The 19702-nt window shown below is 46.2% G+C and overlaps 1 protein-coding gene across 1 annotated transcript in view; it reads left to right on the forward strand.

Moving 5' to 3' along the window:
- The window catches only part of LOC119972613 (ATP-binding cassette sub-family C member 9-like), a 317550-nt gene that overhangs the window by 103981 nt on the left and 193867 nt on the right, over window positions 1-19702 (forward strand). Inside the window, 1 exon segment of the mRNA XM_038809604.1 lies at window positions 4712-4820. Within this exon segment, the coding sequence (XP_038665532.1) occupies window positions 4712-4820 (109 nt within the window).

Consider the following 19702-nt stretch of genomic DNA (forward strand, 5'->3'; position numbering starts at 1 on the left):
GGAAGTTTCGGCAGCAACGGTATGGGAAGTGCTGAAGGCAGTGATTAGGGGGAAGCTAATTTTGATACGGGCTCATAGGGAGAATGCAGAGCGGGCAGAGATGGATAGGCTGGTTGGAGAAATGCTCCAGGTGGATAGAAGATATTCTGAAGCCTCGGAGGCGGGATTGTTGAAAGAGCGGCAGAAGCTGCAGATGGAGTTTGGTTTGATATCCACAGGGAAGGCGGTGGGTAGTTGAGCAAGGCGAGGGGGGCGGTATATGAGTATGATGAGAAGGCCAGTAGGATGCTAGCACACCAGCTAAGGAAAAGGGAGGCGACCAGGGAGATAGGAAGAGTGAAGGACAGAGGAGGGAACACGGACCCAACCGGGTGAATGGGGTGTTCAAGGAGTTTTACACTCGGCTGTATGAGTCGGAGCCCCCAGCTGGGGTGGAGGGATGAGGCAGTTTTTGGAAGGGTTGGAGTTTCCGAAGATGGAAGAAGGGTTGGTGGCGGGGTTGGGAGCGCCGATCAGGATTGTGGAGGGATTGGACGTCATGCAGTCGGACAAGGCCCTGGGACCGTATGGCTATCCAGTGGAGTTTTACAAGATGTTTTCTAGGATGCTGGGCCCACTGCTGGTGAGGGTATTTAATGAGGCAAGGGAGCGGGGTGTTCTTCCCTCAACAATGTCATAGGTTTCGATTTCATTGATCCTGAAGCGGGAGAAGGACCCAGAGCAATGTGGGTCATACAGACCAATCTCCTTATTGAATGTCGATGCCAAATTGTTGGCCAAAATTCTCGCCTCGAGGATAGAGGATTGTGTTCCGGGGGTGATAGGGAAAGACCAGTCAGGGTTTGTTAAAGGCAGGCAGCTAATGGCCAATGCTAGAAGGCTCCTGAATGTGATCATGATGTCCTCCGAGAGGGAGGAGGCAGAGGTGGTGGTCTCTATGGATTCCGAGAAGACCTTCGACCGGGTGGAATGGAATTATTTGTGGGAGGTCCTGGCACGGTTTGGGTTTGGGCAGGGCTTTATTGACTGGGTTCGGTTACTGTACCAGGCACCGGTGGCGAATGTGTGGACGAACTAGATGATTTCTGACTACTTTAGACTGCACTGGGGGACAAGGCAAGGATGTCGCCTCTCCCCACTGTTGTTTGCCTTGGCCATAGAGCCACTGACAATGGCGCTGAGACGCCAAAGGACTGGAAGGGGCTAGTCCGGTGGGGGGTGGAACACAGGGTCTCGTTATATGCAGACGACCTACTCCTATATATTTCTGACCTGTTGGGGAGGATGATGGAGGTTATGCGGATCTTAGGGGTATTTGGCCGGTTCTCGGGGTACAAATTGAATATGGGTAAATGTGAGTTTTTGTGATCCAGGCAAGGGGGCAGGAGAGGAGACTGGGGGAGTTGCTGTTTAAAGTGGTGGGAGGGAGTTTTCACTACTTGGGTATTCAGGTGGCATGCGGTTGGGAGCAGCTACATAAATTAAATCTGACCCACTAGTTGAACAAATGAAGGACGACTTTCGGAGATGGGACATGCTCCCGTTGTCACTGGCGGAGAGGGTACACTACTACTGAGTGGCAAATATAGCCATGGTTAGGAAGTGGGTAGTTGGGGAGGTTTGGTGTTGAAGTGGGTGGAGATGGCATCATGTAAGGGCACAAATTTGGGGGCATTGGTAACTGCTCCTCTGCCGTTCTAGCCGGCCCGGTACTTCACAGGCCCAGTGGTAGTGGCGGCTCTGAGAGTTTGGGGGCAGTGGTGGAAGCATATGGGAGTGGAGGGAGCGTTGGTGTGGGCTACAATTTGTGGTAATCACCGGTTTGTCCCGGGGAGGATGGTTGGGGGGTTTCAGAGGTGGCAGAGAGCAGGGATTGAGAGGCTTGGGGATCTGTTTATTGATGGGAGCTTTCCCTGTTTAGAGGATTTGGAGGAGGAGTTTGAATTGCTGGGAGAGAATGGGTTTCAGTATCTGCAGGTAATGGATTTTGTGCAAAGGCAGGTTTCGACGTTCTCACTTTTATGCCACGGGATACAGGACAATACAGTTTCTAGGACATGGGTGGGAGTGATAAAGGTATTGAAAATCTAAAAAGAACTTATGGAGTGGGAGGAAACCCAGATAGGTGAGATAAAATGTAAACAGGAAGGTGAGCTGGGTAAGGAGTTAGAGGTGGGTCTGTGGGAGGAGGCTCTGAGCAGAGTCAACATGTCCTCATTATGTGCCAGGCTCAGTCTGATACAATTCAAGGTGGTTCACCAGGCACACATGACGGGGCCCAGATGAGCAGGTTTTTTGGGGTGGAGGCAGGGCCGGCTCAAGGTACCGGCAACTCGGGCAGTTGCCCGGGGCGCCATGTGCTAGGGGGCGCCATCAACGAGTGTGTGACCGGCGTCAGAAACCTGCCGACAGAGAGACCGGCCCGCCGATCGGTGAGTCCCGATCATATACCAGGTCACTCCGGCCCCCCCCCCCCCCCCGCCCCCGACCCGACCCCCCCCCCCCCCCCCCCCCGACCCGACCCCCCCCCCCCCCCCCCCCCCCCCCCCCCCCCCCCGACCCGACCCCCCCCCCCCCCCCCCCGAAGGGCGCCGAAGTTCAGCTTGCCCGGGGCGCCAGCAACCCTAGGGCCGGCGCTGGGTGGAGGACAGGTGTGTGAGAGATGTGCGGGAGGGCCCGCAAACCATGTCCAAATGTTGTGGGAATGCCCGAAGCTTAGGGGATTCTGGCAGGGATTTGCGGATGTCATGTCCACGGTACTAAAATCGAGGGTGGCACTGAGTCCAGAGATGGCGATTTATTTGGAGTGTCGGAAGACCCGGGAGTCCAGGGGGTGAGAGAAGCTGATGTTTTAGCCTTTGCCTCCTTGGTAGCCCGGAGATGGATATTACTAGCGTGGAGGGACTTGAAGCCCCTGATAAATGGAGTATGGGTTAGCGACATGGCCGGGTTTCTCAGTCTTGAGAAAATTAAGTTCGCCCTGAGAGGATCAACGTTAGGGTTCGTTTGGAGGTGGCAGCCGTTTATCGACTTCTTCAGAGAAAACTAAACTGTCAGCAGATTCAGTTCAGTAAGGGGGGGGGGGTTAGGGGGGAGTTTAGATTAGGCGGGAACAGTGGGAGATGGAGGGATGTGTTACGCACTGAACTACGTTTACATTTGTATTTGTACCTTTTATTGTTATAAAACCATAAATGCCTTAATAAAATGTTTATTTTCAAAAAAGATGTTAAACCAAGGCCCAGTCAGCCCTCTCTTGTGGAGATTAAAGATCTCACAGCATTATTAAAGAGAAGCAAGAGTTCTCCCAGTGTTGTTATTCCCCACCCGATACCTTAAAGAAAATGAAAATGGTTTGACATTTGTTTTATTGCTATTTATGGGTGCTTGCTTTGTAAACATGTTTGCTGTATTATAGCAATTCTGCATTGGCTGTAAAAGAACTTTGCGACACCCCGAGTTTGTGAAAGGCGTCATCTATATATGTAAACTCACTCCTCATTACATCTTGAAGATGCAAGCAGATTAATTTGCTTGCATTGTTTGTATTCAGTTGGTCAGAGTCATAGGAACACAGGACTTGGGGGCAGGAAGGCAATAAAATCATGGCTGATCTGGTTGTGGTCTCAATTGCACTTTTCTATTTACTAACCCCCAATAACCCTTGACTACTTTGTCTGTTAAAAATCTATCTAACTCAGCTTTGAATAAATTCAATGGTCCAGCCTCCACTGCTCTCTGGGAAAGAGAATTCCACCGACCAACAACCCTCTTGAGAGAAATAAATTCTCATCTCGGTCTTAAAAGGAAAAGGCCTCTTATTTTTAAACTGGGTCTCCTATTTTTAGTTTTTCCATTAAGAGGAAACCTCATGATACTTACTCTATCATATCCCCTCAGGATCTTGCACGTTTTAATAAGATCACCTCTTGTTCTTCTGAACTTGTTTTTTTAAAAGGACAGCACGGTAGCACAGTGGATAGCACTGTTGCTTCACAGCCCCAGGCTCCCAGGTTCGATTCCTGGCTTGAGTGACTGTCTGTGTGGAGTCTGCACGTTCTCCCTGTGTCTGCATGAGTTTCCTCCGGGTGCTCCGGTTTCCTCCCAAAAGTCCTGAAAGGTGTGCTGTAAGGTGAATTGGACATTCAGAATTCTTCCTCAATGTACCCGAACAGGTGCCGGAATGTGGCAATTAGGGGATTTTCACAGTAACTTCATTGCAGTGTTAATGTAAGCCTACTTCTGACACTAAGAAAGATTATTATTATAACTCCAATGGAAATAAGCCCACCTGTTCAACCTTTCTCCGTAAGATAAACCTATCATCCCAGAGATGAACTGCTTCTAACTTAAGTGTCCAATTCCTGTTGCACTGTTAGTAAGTTTAGTTTCTGACGAAAATTGATTAGTTTCAGGTGATGAAGGTAAGTAACTATTTCCTTTTATGCGTAGTTGTAAACTTAGGATCATGACTTAAATTTGTTCCTTGATATGTGTGATAATTAATTTACCAACTAAATCACTAGAGAAATTAGTAGAATCTTAAGTAATTATTCTATTCCAAGAACCAACTGATAGCCACTCAAATTTGTTTTATTTATTGTGTGTTCCCCTTTCTTTTAAAGGCCTTTTATCAGACTGTTTAAGCCAACTTTTAGGTTAGGAAGTGTTAATGGTGTTCTTATTTAATCTATATTTTAATTTCCTCCAGCTTTTGAAGCTTTACAGTTGGGAAGGTATCTTTATCAAGGCTGTTGAGGTGGCAAGGGAGAAGGAGCTGAAGTATATGCTGAAAGGAGCCGTTTATGTCGTTGTAACATGTGAGTTGAACTCCTTATCTTTTATACAAACCTTTGAAATCTTATTAATCAGGATTTGTTCAAAGAAATTGGACGATAATGTGGAATTTAGGAAAGAATTACATGTTTGCCAGAGTTCAATCTTCCTGATAAATCAGTTGGTTTTTTGCACTAAACCTTGAATTATCCATTTATTTGCAAATTGCATAAGTAGGGTTTTAGTCCTTAAAAAGTTTAATTGTCCTTTGAATTAAAGGGACTGTAAAACAGTATGTAGTTGTACACTAATCAATGTCCTGTGGTTCTCATAGTTGGCAGAGTCATCTGGTCCTGTGGAGGCAGGTTTAAAAAAGGGACTTTGAGCAAAGTTGTGTATTTGGATGTTTGGTTGGTGTGCAGATGATTTTGCTGGAGGCAAGTGAACAATGAAAGCAACTACCTACCTGACAGTGGTGGGTGGCCAATAATTTGCAATTATGAGGCTAATATGGGGGATGGGGAGGACATTGCTAGGATCTTCCTGGCGGTGGAGCACCCCTCTGCTGAGTGCCAAACCTGGTATTTTTGTGGATATAGACATAAAAGGCTGCATGTGTGACCCAAATTCACTGGAGGAGCTTCCACCCCCACCCCACTCCAAAGACCTACTGCCTTTGGCCTTCATCGTTCATGAAACTTTTGCATGCCTCCGAGAGTTCCCCCATGGTGAAACGTTCACAGACCTTTTGCTGCCTTAGCAGCACTCATCTCTTTCATTGGGGTCACCTGTATTCCAAAGCTTCAGGTTACCTAAATTGGCCTGCAGCCTCAGGAATCCATGTTGTGTCCTTAATTGGGTGGCTAGCATGAGGCAGTCAACTAGTAGGTACCTGCTGAAAGATTACACAGGTGTGCAAGGTTCTCAGACCATGCGCCGGGACCAACATTTGTCCCTGATGGACAAATAATTTCAAGATAGTACGGTTCCGTACAGTAAGTCAGAATTTGCTGTTTTATGGCTTTAAGAAGGTCAGAAATGATCAGAGTCACTGACATACCATGAATGAGTAATTCTAATGACATTATTTTTTTTAAATGTGCAATGGAATTTTAATTATGATGAAGAATTGAAATTCACAATTTCTGTGCATTTTTTTGGGAAAACTGTAAATGAGTGGCCTTTATATGTATATATACATACAGTGACTTGCAGAGCAGGTCAGAGGCTGGGAATTCTGCAGTGAACAACTTAGGCCCTGACTGCCCTAATCATGTCTACCATCTACAATGCACAAGTCAGGAATGTGGCGAAATACACATCCTGGATGACTGCAGCTTCAACGACACCAAGCAGCTCTTCAGAATCCAGCACAAAACAGTTGCTTGACTGGCACCTTGACAACTATCGATGTGCAGTGGCATCAGTGTGTACCATATACAAGATCCCTAACCAAGGCTCCTTTGACAACAAGGATTCCAATGGAAAACGTTCATGGAACACTTCCTAATTTTAACATTTTGGTAGCATTGCGGGGTGAATCTGAGAGCTTGACAGTAATGAAACAGGACTTCTGGAATTTGGCAGCATAGTGAGTCATTTGATCTGACATAAATTTGTAGTGAACGCCTCGGGCTTAGTAGAAGTGTACAGGATGAACTTGGGGGTTTACATAATGGGACTTATTTCTGAGATTTGGCTCACTGGTAGCTTTCTGGGCCGGATTCTTAAAGCGGGGCCAGGAACCCTAAGCCCGGATGAGTTTGGGTTCCTGACCTCTACATGCCATACTGTAAATGCCATAATTGAGCAGGAGGAAAACCCGGTGGCCAATTAATGGCACAAGTGACTCCAGGACTGCCTGCATGGCACCAGTGGTGATGATGGGTGCTGTGATAAAGGGACCAGGAAGCTTCTAGGAGGGCCACCATGAGAAAGTGTGAACCGGAAACACTGAGGTAATGTGCACAATTCAGCATAGGATACCTATGGGCTTGATAAACTACCCCCCCCCCCCCCCCCCCCCCCAAATACTGTGTTGATGACACCAATATCCAGAGACAATCTCCAGCCATGATTTTTTAATCATATCTGCACAAGGTCCATCCAGCTGGCAATTGAAAATCTTCTCCCTAGTCTTTGTGAGCATTCAAGGCACAGCACAGGTCTGATTGCCTGAATCTGCCTAGTCCATCAGCACATGTTTGTATCTTCTTAAGAGATCAATATGCATGTTGATTTGATGATCTATAATTTGTTTCTTGGTGTATATCACTCAATGCGACGCACTCTTTCGTGCACTCTCTCAGACTTTCTCTGCAAATATTCTCTCCTACCCACTCGTACTCTTTCATGCTTTTTCAGGTGTTAGGAGAGAAGGGTTCTGTGTGTTTGTGGGAGAGAGTGTGCACAGGGAGGAGGAAGGCAACACTTATTATTTTCTCATACACTTCTCTGACGCATTCTCTTATTTTTGTGCTCCCTTGCTTTCTCGCTACTTGAGCTCCTATGCTGTTTCTTAACTGATCGAGTGTGTGCCTGCTCAAGCTGTGAGGACTGCCCAGGATGGTTTGATTGAGGCATGGTTTAGCTCATTTGAGACCATATAGCCGATTGGCCCACCAATTCTGAATCCACTGTACCACCCAATCCCAGCCACTGTTAGCCGTTTAGCTGCTGTTGTGTAAAGAGTCAAAAGTTCTACTCCTTCTCACAAACACCTTTATTTTCCTTTAACACAACTCTGTACAAAAGCACTATCATCATATCACATGCCCCAAAGGCCACCTGAAGCTTCTTTACATATCAGTGTCAATTACTGGATACTTAACATAAATGAGGCATTTAATTGGAATGTCTCTTAACCCATTCCTTAACAGCCACCAGTGCAAAGCAGTCCCACAATCAAAAACCACTCCTCTCACAGTCGCTCATATTTTAGCCTTGAAATACCATTCATTCCTCTCAAGTCTGGCTGGAGAGGATGGAATGATGAAGGCTAGTGATGGGAGACGAGGAAATGGCTGGAGAACTTAATAAGTACTTTGCGTCTGTCTTCACAGTGGAAGACATGAGTAATATCCCAAACATTATAGAGGGTCAGGGGGCTGAGTTGAGTATGGTTGCCATTACAAAAGAGATGGTGCTAAAAAAGCTAAAAGGTCTTAAAATTGACAAATCTCCTGGCCCCGATGGGCTACACCCTAGAGTTCTGAGGGAGGTGGCTGAAGAAATAGCGGAAGCGTTGGTTGAGATCTTTCAAAAATCACTGGAGTCAGGGAAAGTCCCGAACGATTGGAAGATCGCTGTTGTAACCCCCTTGTTCAAGAAAGGATCAAGACAAAAGATGGAAAATTATAGGCCAATTAGCCTAACCTCGGTTGTTGGTAAAATTCTAGAATCGATCGTTAAGGATGAGATTTCTAAATTCTTGGAAGAGCAGGGTCGGATTAGAACAAGTCAACATGGATTTAGTAAGGGGAGGTCGTGCCTGACGAACCTGTTAGAATTCTTTGAGGAGGTGACAAGTAGGTTAGACCAGGGAAACCCAGTGGATGTGGTCTATCTGGATTTCCAAAAGGCCTTTGATAAGGTGCCACACAGGAGGCTGCTGAGTAAGGTGAGGGCCCATGGTGTTCGAGGTGAGCTACTGGCATGGGTTGAGGATTGGCTGTCTGACAGAAGGCAGAGAGTTGGATAAAAGGTTCTTTTTCGGAATGGCAGCCGGTGACCAGCGGTGTCCCACAGGGTTCAGTGTTGGGCCGCAGCTGTTCACCATATATATTAATGATCTGGATGAAGAGACTGGGGCATTCTAGCGAAGTTTGCCAATGATACAAAGTTAGGTGGTCAGGCAGGTAGTGCTGAGGAAGTGGGGAGGGCTGCAGAAGGATCTAGACAGTTTGGGAGAGTGGTGCAGGAAATGGCTGATGCAATTCAACGTGAGAAAATGTGAGGTCTTGCACTTTGGAAAAAAGAATCCAAGCATAGACTACTTTCTAAACGGTGAGAAATTCATAATGCCAAAGTACAAAGGGATCTGGGAGTGCTAGTCGAGGATTCCCTAAAGGTAAACATGCAGGTTGAATCTGTGATTAAGAAAGCGAATGCAATGTTGTCATTTATCTCAAGAGGGTTGGAATATAAAGCAGCGATGTGCTACTGAGCCTTTATAAGGCTCTGGTTAGGCCCCATTTGGAGTACTGTGTCCAGTTTTGGGCCCCACATCTCAGGAAGGACATACTGGCACTGGAGCGTGTCCAGCGGAGATTCACACGGATGATCCCTGGAATGGCGGGTCTAACATATGATGAACGGCTGAGGATCCTGGGATTGTATTCATTGGAATTTAGAAGGTTAAGGGGAGATCTAATAGAACTTACAAGATAATACATGGCTTAGAAAGGGTGGACGCAAAGAAACTGTTTCCGTTAGGCGAGGAGACGAGGACCCGTGGGCACAGCCTTACAATTAGAGGGGGTAAATTCAGAACAGAAATGCGGAGACATTTCTTCAGCCAGAGAGTGGTGGGCCTGTGGAATTCATTGCCGCGGAGTGCAGTGGAGGCCGGGACGCTAAATGGCTTCAAGGCAGAGATAGATAAATTCTTGATGTCGCGAGGAATTAAGGGCTACGGGGAGAATGCTGGTAGGTGGAGTTGAAATGCCCATCAGCCATGATTGAATGGCGGAGTGGACTCGATGGGCCGAATGGCCTTACTTCCACTCCTATGTCTTATGGTCTTATGAAGTATATGGTGTCTAAATGAACAAAAATGTGTCAATTTAACATAATATTAAATGCTTACCCGAAGATCAGAGGCTGAATGGCCTTGACTGCTGAAGTGTTCCCCGACTGGAAGGAAATATTCCTGCCTGGCGATTGTCACGCGATGTTCGTTCATCCGTTGTTGCAGCGTCTGCATGGTCTCGCCAATGTACCATGTTGCTATATTTATCTGGTTATAAATATGGCAGTCAATATGGTCGCCTTCCGTAATCCCAATTATGTTTGCTCTAGAGTCGCCAGGTATCTTTCGATACCGCTACAAGGTTCAAACCCGAATACTGATCAAAGAACCAATACACCAGTTAGTTAGTTCAAAGTCAATACTATTTATTTACACACACTGTAATATCTACTCATGCACAAAATACCACAAACTAAACTATCTCTAACGCTAACGCCTATTCTTAACATCGGGTGCCCACTCAGTCAGAGGAACAATGGCCGTTGTTTGGATCTGAGGTCGTTGGGTTCGAAGAGGTACAGGAGAACAGCTAAGGTCGTCCGTCTGATAGCGGGCGTTGACCTTGGACTTACTTGCAGCTGCTGGATCGGTCTCTCCGCTTTGACAGCTGAGTCCAAGAGCGATTCTCTCTCGGGGGCCTTCTTCTTATACCCGAAGGGGCTTCGCGCGCTTTTGGGCAGGCCTTGAACTTGGGCCGCATCTTGATCACTGGTGTTGATCTTGACCAATAAAGGGGTGGGTGCCCTGATGGCTGGGTGTATCCTAGGTGGTCGTTGGCCTTGCTTTGTTTACGCTTTCGGTTTAGGGAACTTCTTCCATCGGGCAGGAGATACAGAAGTCTGAGAACATGCACGAACAGACTCAAAAACAGCTTCTTCCCCACTGTCACCAGACTCCTCCTAAATGACCCTCTTATTGACTGACCTCATTAACACTACACCCTGTATGCTTCATCCGATGCCAGTGCTTATGTAGTTACATTGTATATCTAGTGTTGCCCTATTATGTATTTTCTTTTATTCTCTTTTCTTCCTATGTACTTAATGATCTGTTGAGCTGCTTGCAGAAAAATACTTTTCACTGTACCTCGGTACACGTGACCATAAACAAATCCAATCCAATCCAATCCAACTGGCGCCGGGATGTCTCGAACTAGATCAGTTGCTTGAGTGTCTTTCCTTTGTTCCCGGAGATGGGCCATCAATATGTTAATTGACCTACAGTTTCAGTCTCGTCTGGGAGTTGCCTTCTCAATACGCATACAGACTCTGTGCCTGCTTGCTTTCCTAACATTGTCCATATTTCCCTACAGTCATTGCGATCATCCATTTTGTATTCTGGAAGTGGCCATCCCAGATGGCTACAACCGTGCTTCAGAACATCCTTTCCTGCAGTGGACAAAGTTTGCCAAGTCGCACGAGTATATACCACGTACCTGATGGGTGGTGTTCTCACATGTAATGGTGGTACCCATGTCGATGATCTGGCACATCTTGTAGGGATTACCATGGCAGGGTTGTGTGGTGTCGTGGTCGCGGTCGCTATTCTGAAGGCTGGGTAGTTTGCTGCAAACAATGGTTTGTTTGAGGTTGCACGGTTGTTTGAAGGCAAGTAATGGAGGTGTGGGGATGACCGTGGCAAGATGTTCATCTTCATCGATGACGTATTAAAGGCTGTGAAGACGATGTCGTAGTTTCTCCGCTCCAGGGAAGTACTCTGTCGGTTGTGTCCCATGTTTATCTTCTGAGGAGGTTGGTGGGGTTTTTTTGCTGTGGTGTGTTGGAACTGTCGATCGATGAGTTGAGCGCCCTATCCTGTTCGTACAAGGGCATCTTTCAGCATCTGTAGATGTCTGTCACGCTCCTCCTCGTCTGAGCAGACCCTGTGTATAAGGAGGGCTTGTCCATAGGGGATGGCTTCTTTAATATGTTTAGGGTGGAAGCTGGAGGAGTGGAGCATCGTGAGGTTATACGTGGGCTTGCGGTAAAGCGAAGTGCTAAGGTGACCATCCTTGATGGAGATGAGTGTGTCCAAGATTGCAACCAATTTTGGAGAGTAGTCCATGGTGAGCCTGATGGTGGGATGGAACTTGTTGATCGATTCATCGACTCATCGATCGACAGTTCCAACGCGCCACAGCAGAAAACCGCACCGATCTGCTCAAATGACAAACATGGGACACAATCGACAGAGTACATTTTGTCGTCCAGTACTTCCTCGGAGGGGAGAAACTGTTGCTGCTTCTTTTACTCTGTCTTTTCCTATGGCTCTGTTCCAATTATGGCAATCAGTGGGTTTGCCCTCCTTTCTTTTGATATCTATGTTCTAATGCTCAGAGTCGCCAGGTATCGAATGATACCACCACAAGGTTCAACCGGCTATCGATCAAAGAGCCAAACACCAGTTAGTTAGTTCAAGGTCAAGGGTCCTTTATTTACACACAATTAGTCATACACCATTTTACTCGCTAGGCTTTGCAGGTTTCTCTGTACCTAGTTGTAAGTGGCCATCATCTTCACACCCTTCAAAACGTTATTAATGAAGATGAACATCTTGCCAAGGTAATCCCCACCCACCCGCTACTTGCCTTCAAACAACCGCGCAACCTCAAACAAACCATTGTTTGCAGCAAACTACCCAGCCTTCAGAACAGCAACCACCACACCACATAACCCTGCCATGGCAATCTCTGCAAGACGTGTCAGATCATCGACATGGGTACCACTATGGCACATGAGAACACCACCCACCAGGTACACGGTACATACTCATGCGACTCTGCCAATGTTGTCTACCTCATATGCTGCAGGAAAGGATGTTTCGAAGCGTGGTACATGGGCGAGACCATGCAGATGCTGCGACAATGGATGAACGGACATCGCGTGACAATCGCCAGGCAACAATGTTCCCTTCTAGTCGGGGAACACTTCAGCATTCAAGGGCATTCAGCCTCTGATCTCCGGCTAAGCGTTCTCCAAGGCGGCCATCAGGACGCGTGACAACGTAAAATCGTCGAGCAGAAACTTCTCGCCGAGTTCTGCACATATGAGTACAGCCTCAACCAGGACCTTGGATTCATGTTGCATTACATTCATTCCCCACCATCTGGCCTGTGGTTGCAAAATCCTACCAACTGTCCTGGCTTGAGACACTTCACACCTCTTTAACCTGGGGTTACCCCTACCTCTGGATCTGTCATGACTTAATTACCTGCAAATGCTCACATTCAAAGTATCCTCTTGCATCTTTGGCTTTGTCTATATACATGCTTCTGTAACATACCTCTTCATTCACCTGAGGAAGGAGCAGTGCTCTGAAAGCTAGTGATTTGAAACAAACCTGTTTGACTTTAACCTGGTGTTGTAAGACTTCTTGGTATAGAAATGATAGCACATGTTATGATCCCAGTTGATATTATAACTGGACGGGAAGATCCCAGAATGGAACCCTGGCTCCTAGGACCGTTATTAAACATTTATTAAACATGAAAAATTCGGATTATGGTACAGTGCTTCTCTACTCCCCTCTTAGCTTAACAAGTACACACAAGTTTCAGGATTAACACGAATTGCAAAGTACATCTTAATCTACAATGTTCCCGTTAACAAAAGTCTCTTTTAAGCACACAAAATGACTGTGGGCAAATACCCTCGGCACTCTGAAGCCCAAGTGAATGTTTGTGGATGTCTCCCCAGGATCCCCTAGATGATTATCAGGTGAGAGTATCCAAACTCCACTCCCCAAAGCACATTTTACAATCTTCTCTCTTCAGTGTGATTTCCCTTAGTGGTTTGCATTCTGAAATCCAGACCAGGTTTTCCAAATGACACTTTTAAATCAAGCTTCTGTTCCACTTTTAATAGTGAATCCAGTCTAGGATTTCACAACATCCCATTTAGGATTTCTTTGTCTTTTCTGCTGTGCAAACTATTCACAATTAATTTAACACTCAATTCCGAAACTGTATTAAATGGCATCAGAGGCTTGTTTTAACTTTGAAGTCTGCTGTATCACTTTAAATCTGTTTGCTGCAATTGTCTCTTTAACTCAACACTTTGTTTGAACAAAGAACAAAAAAAAAATACAGAACAGGAACAGGCTCTCCAAGCCTGCGCCGACCATGGTACCTGCCAAAACTAAAACCGTCTGCACTTGTGCTCTTCCTTGAATTCTTCTGAACGATACCTTGGTCTCTGTTCACTTAACTCCAGACTTCTTGCAGTTCTCCAGACCTATCTTCTCTTCATTTCTCTAGTTTCTTTAACTTGCTGTACTTAATGACATCTGTTTTCTTGGCCATTATTGCATAGTGTGGCTTTCTTCTAGCAAGACTGAGACAGATATTCCCTCTCTTGGCCTTCTAAATCAACTGCTTCTAGCACAACTGAGAGAGTTGCCTTCTCTCTCACTACCTATCTTCAACTGCAATCAAATTAGCTGAACTAAAACTTGCTTATACAGTCCCAGCTGCTAAACAACAACTGCTGGTTTATTTATTCTTTACGCTGCAGCCCTCTTTAAGACCATAAGACCATAAGACCATAAGACATAGGAGCGGAAGTAAGGCCATTCGGCCCATCGAGTCCACTCCACCATTCAATCATGGTTGATTTCAACTCCATTTACCCGCTCTCTCCCATAGCCCTTAATTCCTCGAGAAATCAAGAATTTATCAATTTCTGTCTTAAAGACACTCAATGTCCCGGCCTCCACCGCCCTCTGTGGCAATGAATTCCACAGACCTACCCGCTCTCTGGCTGAAGAAATTTCTCCTCATCTCTGTTCTAAAGTGACTCCCTTTTATTCTAAGGCTGTGCCCCCGCGTCCCTAGTCTCCCCTGCTAATGGAAACAACTTCCCTACGTCCATCCTATCCAAGCCATTCATTATCTTGTAAGTTTCTATTAGATCTCCCTCAACCTCCTAAACTCCAATGAATATAATCCCATGATCCTCAGACGTTCATCGTATGTTAGGCCTACCATTCCTGGGATCATCCGTGTGAATCTCCGCTGGACCCGCTCCAGTGCCAGTATGTCCATCCTGAGGTGTGGGGCCCAAAATTGCTCTCAGTATTCTAAATGGGGCCTAACTAGTGCTTTATAAAGCCTCAGAAGTACATCCCTGCTTTTATATTCCAAGCCTCTTGAGATAAATGACAACATTACATTTGCTTTCTTAATTACGGACTCAACCTGCAAGTTTACCTTTAGAGAATCCTGGACTAGGACTCCCAAGTCCCTTTGCACTTTAGCATTATGAATTTTGTCACCGTTTAGAAAATAGTCCATGCCTCTATTCTTTTTTCCAAAGTGCAAGACCTCGCACTTGCCCACGTTGAATTCATCAGCCACTTCTTGGACCATTCTCCTAAACTGTCTAAATCTTTCTGCAGCCTCCCCACCTCCTCAATACTACCTGCCCCTCCACCTATCTTTGTATCATCGGCAAACTTGGCCAGAATGCCCCCAGTTCCGTCATCTAGATCGTTAATATATAAAGAGAACAGCTGTGGCCCCAACACTGAACCCTGCGGGACACCACTTGTCACCGGTTGCCATTCCGAAAAAGAACCTTTTATCCCAGCTCTCTGCCTTCTGTCTGACAGCCAATCGTCAATCCATGTTAGTACCTTGCCTCGAATACCATGGGCCCTTATTTTACTCAGCAGTCTCCCGTGAGGCACCTTGTCAAAGGCCTTTTGGAAGTCAAGATAGATAACATCCATTGGCTCTCCTTGGTCTAACCTATTTGTTATCTCTTCAAAGAACTCTAACAGGTTTGTCAGGCACGACTTAAGCACAATAGAAACACAGTTGGAACAGAACCAACCCTTTCACATACAAACACCTTTGTCCAACATGAATATAACTATAGGTTTTACCTTGCTAGGCACAGAAACATTAAACTAAACCGACTAAATACTATACCTAATGTTTATCAATGCAAATACAATCCCTTAAAAATATCTTTGTTTACTAACACACACAAGTGGGGGATTTAGCATGTCATGTCTGTGCTGGTTTTCATTGGCATAGTTAATTGCTGTCATGCCATCATTTATATTTGCACCATTTTCAAGTTGCGGATCAACATTTAGTTCATATCAGTGTTGATATAAATGTTCTTTTAAAAAACGTTCGGATTGAAGTCTTGATTTTTTTTATTGTCTTACAGCTAGACCAGTTAATGCATCATTTTGGGGAGGTTATGCAAAATGCCATATACTATTCAAACGCAGGCTGCCCCTCTCAATGAGACTTTCGTACAAACATCAGAAATGAAAATGAAATGAAAATTGCTTATTGTCACGAGTAGGCTTCAATGAAGTTACTCCACCCTGTCCCCATAGCCCAATAACCCCACCCAACATTAAGGGCAATTTTGGACACTAAGGGCAATTTAGCATGGCCAAGCCACCTAACCTGCACATCTTTGGACTGTGGGAGGAAACCGGAGCACCAGGATGAAACCCACGCACACGAGGGGAGAATGTGCAGACTCCACGCAGACAGTGACCCAAGCCGGGAATCGAACCTGGGACCCTGGAGCTGTGAAGCAATTGTGCTAACCACTACGCTACCGTGCTGCCTGAATAAATTTCTCCTCGTCTTAAATGAGCGACCCCTTATTTTAAAACAGTGATGGAACGGCGGTACAGTGGTTATAATCTATAATAATCTTTTATTATATCACAAGTAGGCTTCCATTAACACTGCAATGAAGTTAATGTGAAATCCCCTTGTCGCCACACTGCTGCACCTGTTCGGGTACACAGAAGGAGAATTCAGAATGTCCAGTTCACCTAACAAGCACCTCTTTCAGGACTTGTGGGAAGGACTTGTTCGATTCCGGCCTTGGGTGACTTCATGTAGATTTTGCACATTCTCCCCATGTCCGCGTGGTTTTCTTCTTAGAGTCCAAAGATGTGCAGGTTAGGTGATTGGCCAGCTAAACTGCCCCTTAGTTACCAAAGATGTGCAGGTCAATTGGATTGGCCATGATCAATGCATTGGGATAGGGTAGGGTTGGGCCTCGGTAGAGTGTTCTTTCAGAGGGTCAGTGTAGACTTGATGGGCCAAATGGCCTCCTTCTGTATCGTAGAGATTCTATGGATTCCTATGACCCCTAGTTCTAGAGTTCCAACAAGAGGAAACACCCTGTCCACATCCACCCTGTCAAGACTCCTCAGAATCAATCAAGTTGCCTCTTACTTTTCTTAAACCCCAGTGGATACAAGTCCAGCCTTTCCAACCTTTCCTTATGAGGCATTCCATTCCAAATGTTAGTCAAGTAAACTTTTCCGAGCTGCTATTAACAAATGTGTCCTTCTGTCAATACTGTACACAATACTCCAGATATGATCTCGCCAATGCCCTAGATAACTGAAGCAGAACCTCTCTACTTTTGTATTAAATTCCTCTTACAATAAACAAGAACATTTGATTAGCTTTCCTAATAACCTGCTGTAGCTGCATATTAACCCTTTCATGCTGATTCATCACTGGGCCACCCAGATCCCTCAGGGCTCTGCAATCTCTCAGAATTTAGATAATATGCTTTTAAAAATTCCTCCTGCCAAAATGGACAATTTTACTTTTTTCATCACACTATGGGCGCGGTTCTCCCAAAAGGGAATAAAGGCCCCGAGCGAGCACGTTTCGCCATGTGTTTCCCAGCCTGCAGTGGTGATTTGGTGGTTTTAATAAATTGTCAATGAAAGCTTTTAAAATGCAACCTTATAGGTACAAGAAAACTTGCTTCCTAAGACTTTGAATAGGGTCCTCAACCTGAAGGCAGGTCTGACCAACAGTGCCAAGATCTCCACCGGCATGTGTTGGAAGGTTTTACAGGTTGATACCCAACCTTTTTAGTCATGATTACACATTCCTTGACATCAGTCCTGGAATGAGATTTGAACCCAGAACTTCTGGCTTAGACGGGCATGCTACCCATTGCCACCTCAAGACCTCTTTATGAATGAAGCTATCCAAATTTTTTTTGAGCTGTTAAATTGGTTTAAAAAATATGAAGACTGACTTCTGTTGGTGGCAGGTAGGAGAAGGTCACACATAAGGTAGCCCCCGCCTGGGTCCTTGGGCTTTGGCCTTTTTGCCCAGTTCCCGGGGGAATTTGGTGGACCAAACCCAGCCCATCTAATTGTGTAAGGCAGTGATCGACGAAAGTTTGTCGAATGGTTCAAAAAAGACTGCTGGAAAGAAGGTCCAGATATACCAGGACATCGGGGCAACATTAGTGAAGAGGCATGCAGCCTTTAACAAGGCAAAGTTGCCGCTATATAAGAGTATAGTGTGTTTTGGATCGATACACCTGGCGAGGTTGAGAGTTACGTATAACTCTAAAGATCATTTTTCAATACTTGAGGAGTCGGAGACTTTTGTCAAGGAACAAGGACTTGGACTTAATTGAAAGGGTTTGTTTAATAAGGACACTGGAGGTCCACACCGAGTAAAATAAAGAATCGTAGTTTTGTTTACAGCACGTTATGTACACTGCTCGGTAGATCTCTACTGGGTTCCTGTTCTGGTCGGTGCCTTACTGGCCAACCTTTATACAGATGTTAATAGAGATCACTCGCCTCTAGTGGGGGAGGCAATACTCCACAAGGACCACGAGGAAGTTAACCAATCCACCCCATAGGTCCCATGCAGGCTATTAGAATTCCCCCCTCAAGTCCAAAGATCCCCTCGATGATCAATGCAGTGGAGAAAGAAGAGCAGGCAGATGACATTGAATTATTTTCGGTCCTGGCAATTCATCATGCAGCTGATGAGCTGGATCGGTCGGCATTTAGCTTTCTGGTGAACGTTGTCTGCGGCAGGGACGCCATGGTGGATGATCAGTGGGAGGCAGCTGATCGGTGCCCGAGACCTCAAAAGTCTGTGTATCCATTAAGAGTCAGAAGATACTATGTCGGGCACGTCGGAGTCGAGAGAGACTGGAGACGTTGCAGCAGGCTGGTTTGGCAATGAAGCCGGAGGATTTTGGACAGTTCCCTTTGAGGAACCTCATGAGGGAGCATCCTCTGCGAGTAAGGTTGTCCAAATGCCATTGTGTCTGTCGCCCCTGGGCCCAAACTTGAAAAGATGTTGGTCGTTTGGTGGATGTGTATCCCAGAGAGCCACCGAGCACCGTCGTTGAAGTTACGACCATCGCGTTGTCGGGTGCAAAGTGTCGAAGAGGTCGACGTCGAACTGGGCAATGCCCTGGCAAATCTTGGTTACATAGAACATAGAACAGTACAGCACAGAACAGGCCCTTCGGCCCTCAATGTTGTGCCGAGCCATGATCACCCTACTCCACGTATCCACCCTACACCCTATACCCGTAACCCAACAACCCCCCCCTTAACCTTACTTTTTTTATTAGGACACTACGGGCAATTTAGCATGGCCAATCCACCTAACCTGCACATCTTTGGACTGTGGGAGGAAACCGGAGCACCCGGAGGGAAACCCACGCACACAGAGGGAGGACGTGCAGACTCCACACAGACGTGACCCAGCCGGGAATCGAACCTGGGACCCTGGAGCTGTGAAGCATTTATGCTACCCTGCTGCCCCGGCACACCTTTGCGCCAATGTCCGGAATAATCAAATGTACAAAGCCTACAACCCACTAACATCTCAGCGCGGGCCACCCCAGTTACTGTGTGCGGCATGGTCCTGTATGAGAAAACTCTTGCCAGCTTGGTGTCAATTGAGCCCAAATTCTGTATCCGTAGCCCCCATGTAACCATCTGCACACCCCCTCTCTGCCAAGCCACTCAATGCCGGATGGCATGGAGCAGTGCAGACATGGTGAATCCTGTTGCCTTTCACAAATCCTGCAAACTCTTGACTGTCACGAATGCCTCTCGGATTCCATGGGTGGAAAAAGAAACATGCAATCGCTCGAAGGGTCACCCGAGAGGTGATCATCACCATCTTGTGGACCTCCAACCACTTCAAGTGGGAGTCCACCAGGATGAGAAGCATCAAATCCAGGAATGGACTGGCAAAATTGGTGTGTACTCCCAAGACTGTTGGGATGCCGCCCTGGGGAGCTGCTGGTGCTCTTGACACTTGGAGCACTGTTGGGTCAACATTGCATTATCTTTGTCCAACCCTGGCCTCCAGATGTAGCTTTTTGCCAGCATCTTCATTTTGAACACACC

Source organism: Scyliorhinus canicula, chromosome 10 (assembly GCF_902713615.1).
Source record: "Scyliorhinus canicula chromosome 10, sScyCan1.1, whole genome shotgun sequence".
Taxonomy (NCBI): domain Eukaryota; kingdom Metazoa; phylum Chordata; class Chondrichthyes; order Carcharhiniformes; family Scyliorhinidae; genus Scyliorhinus; species Scyliorhinus canicula.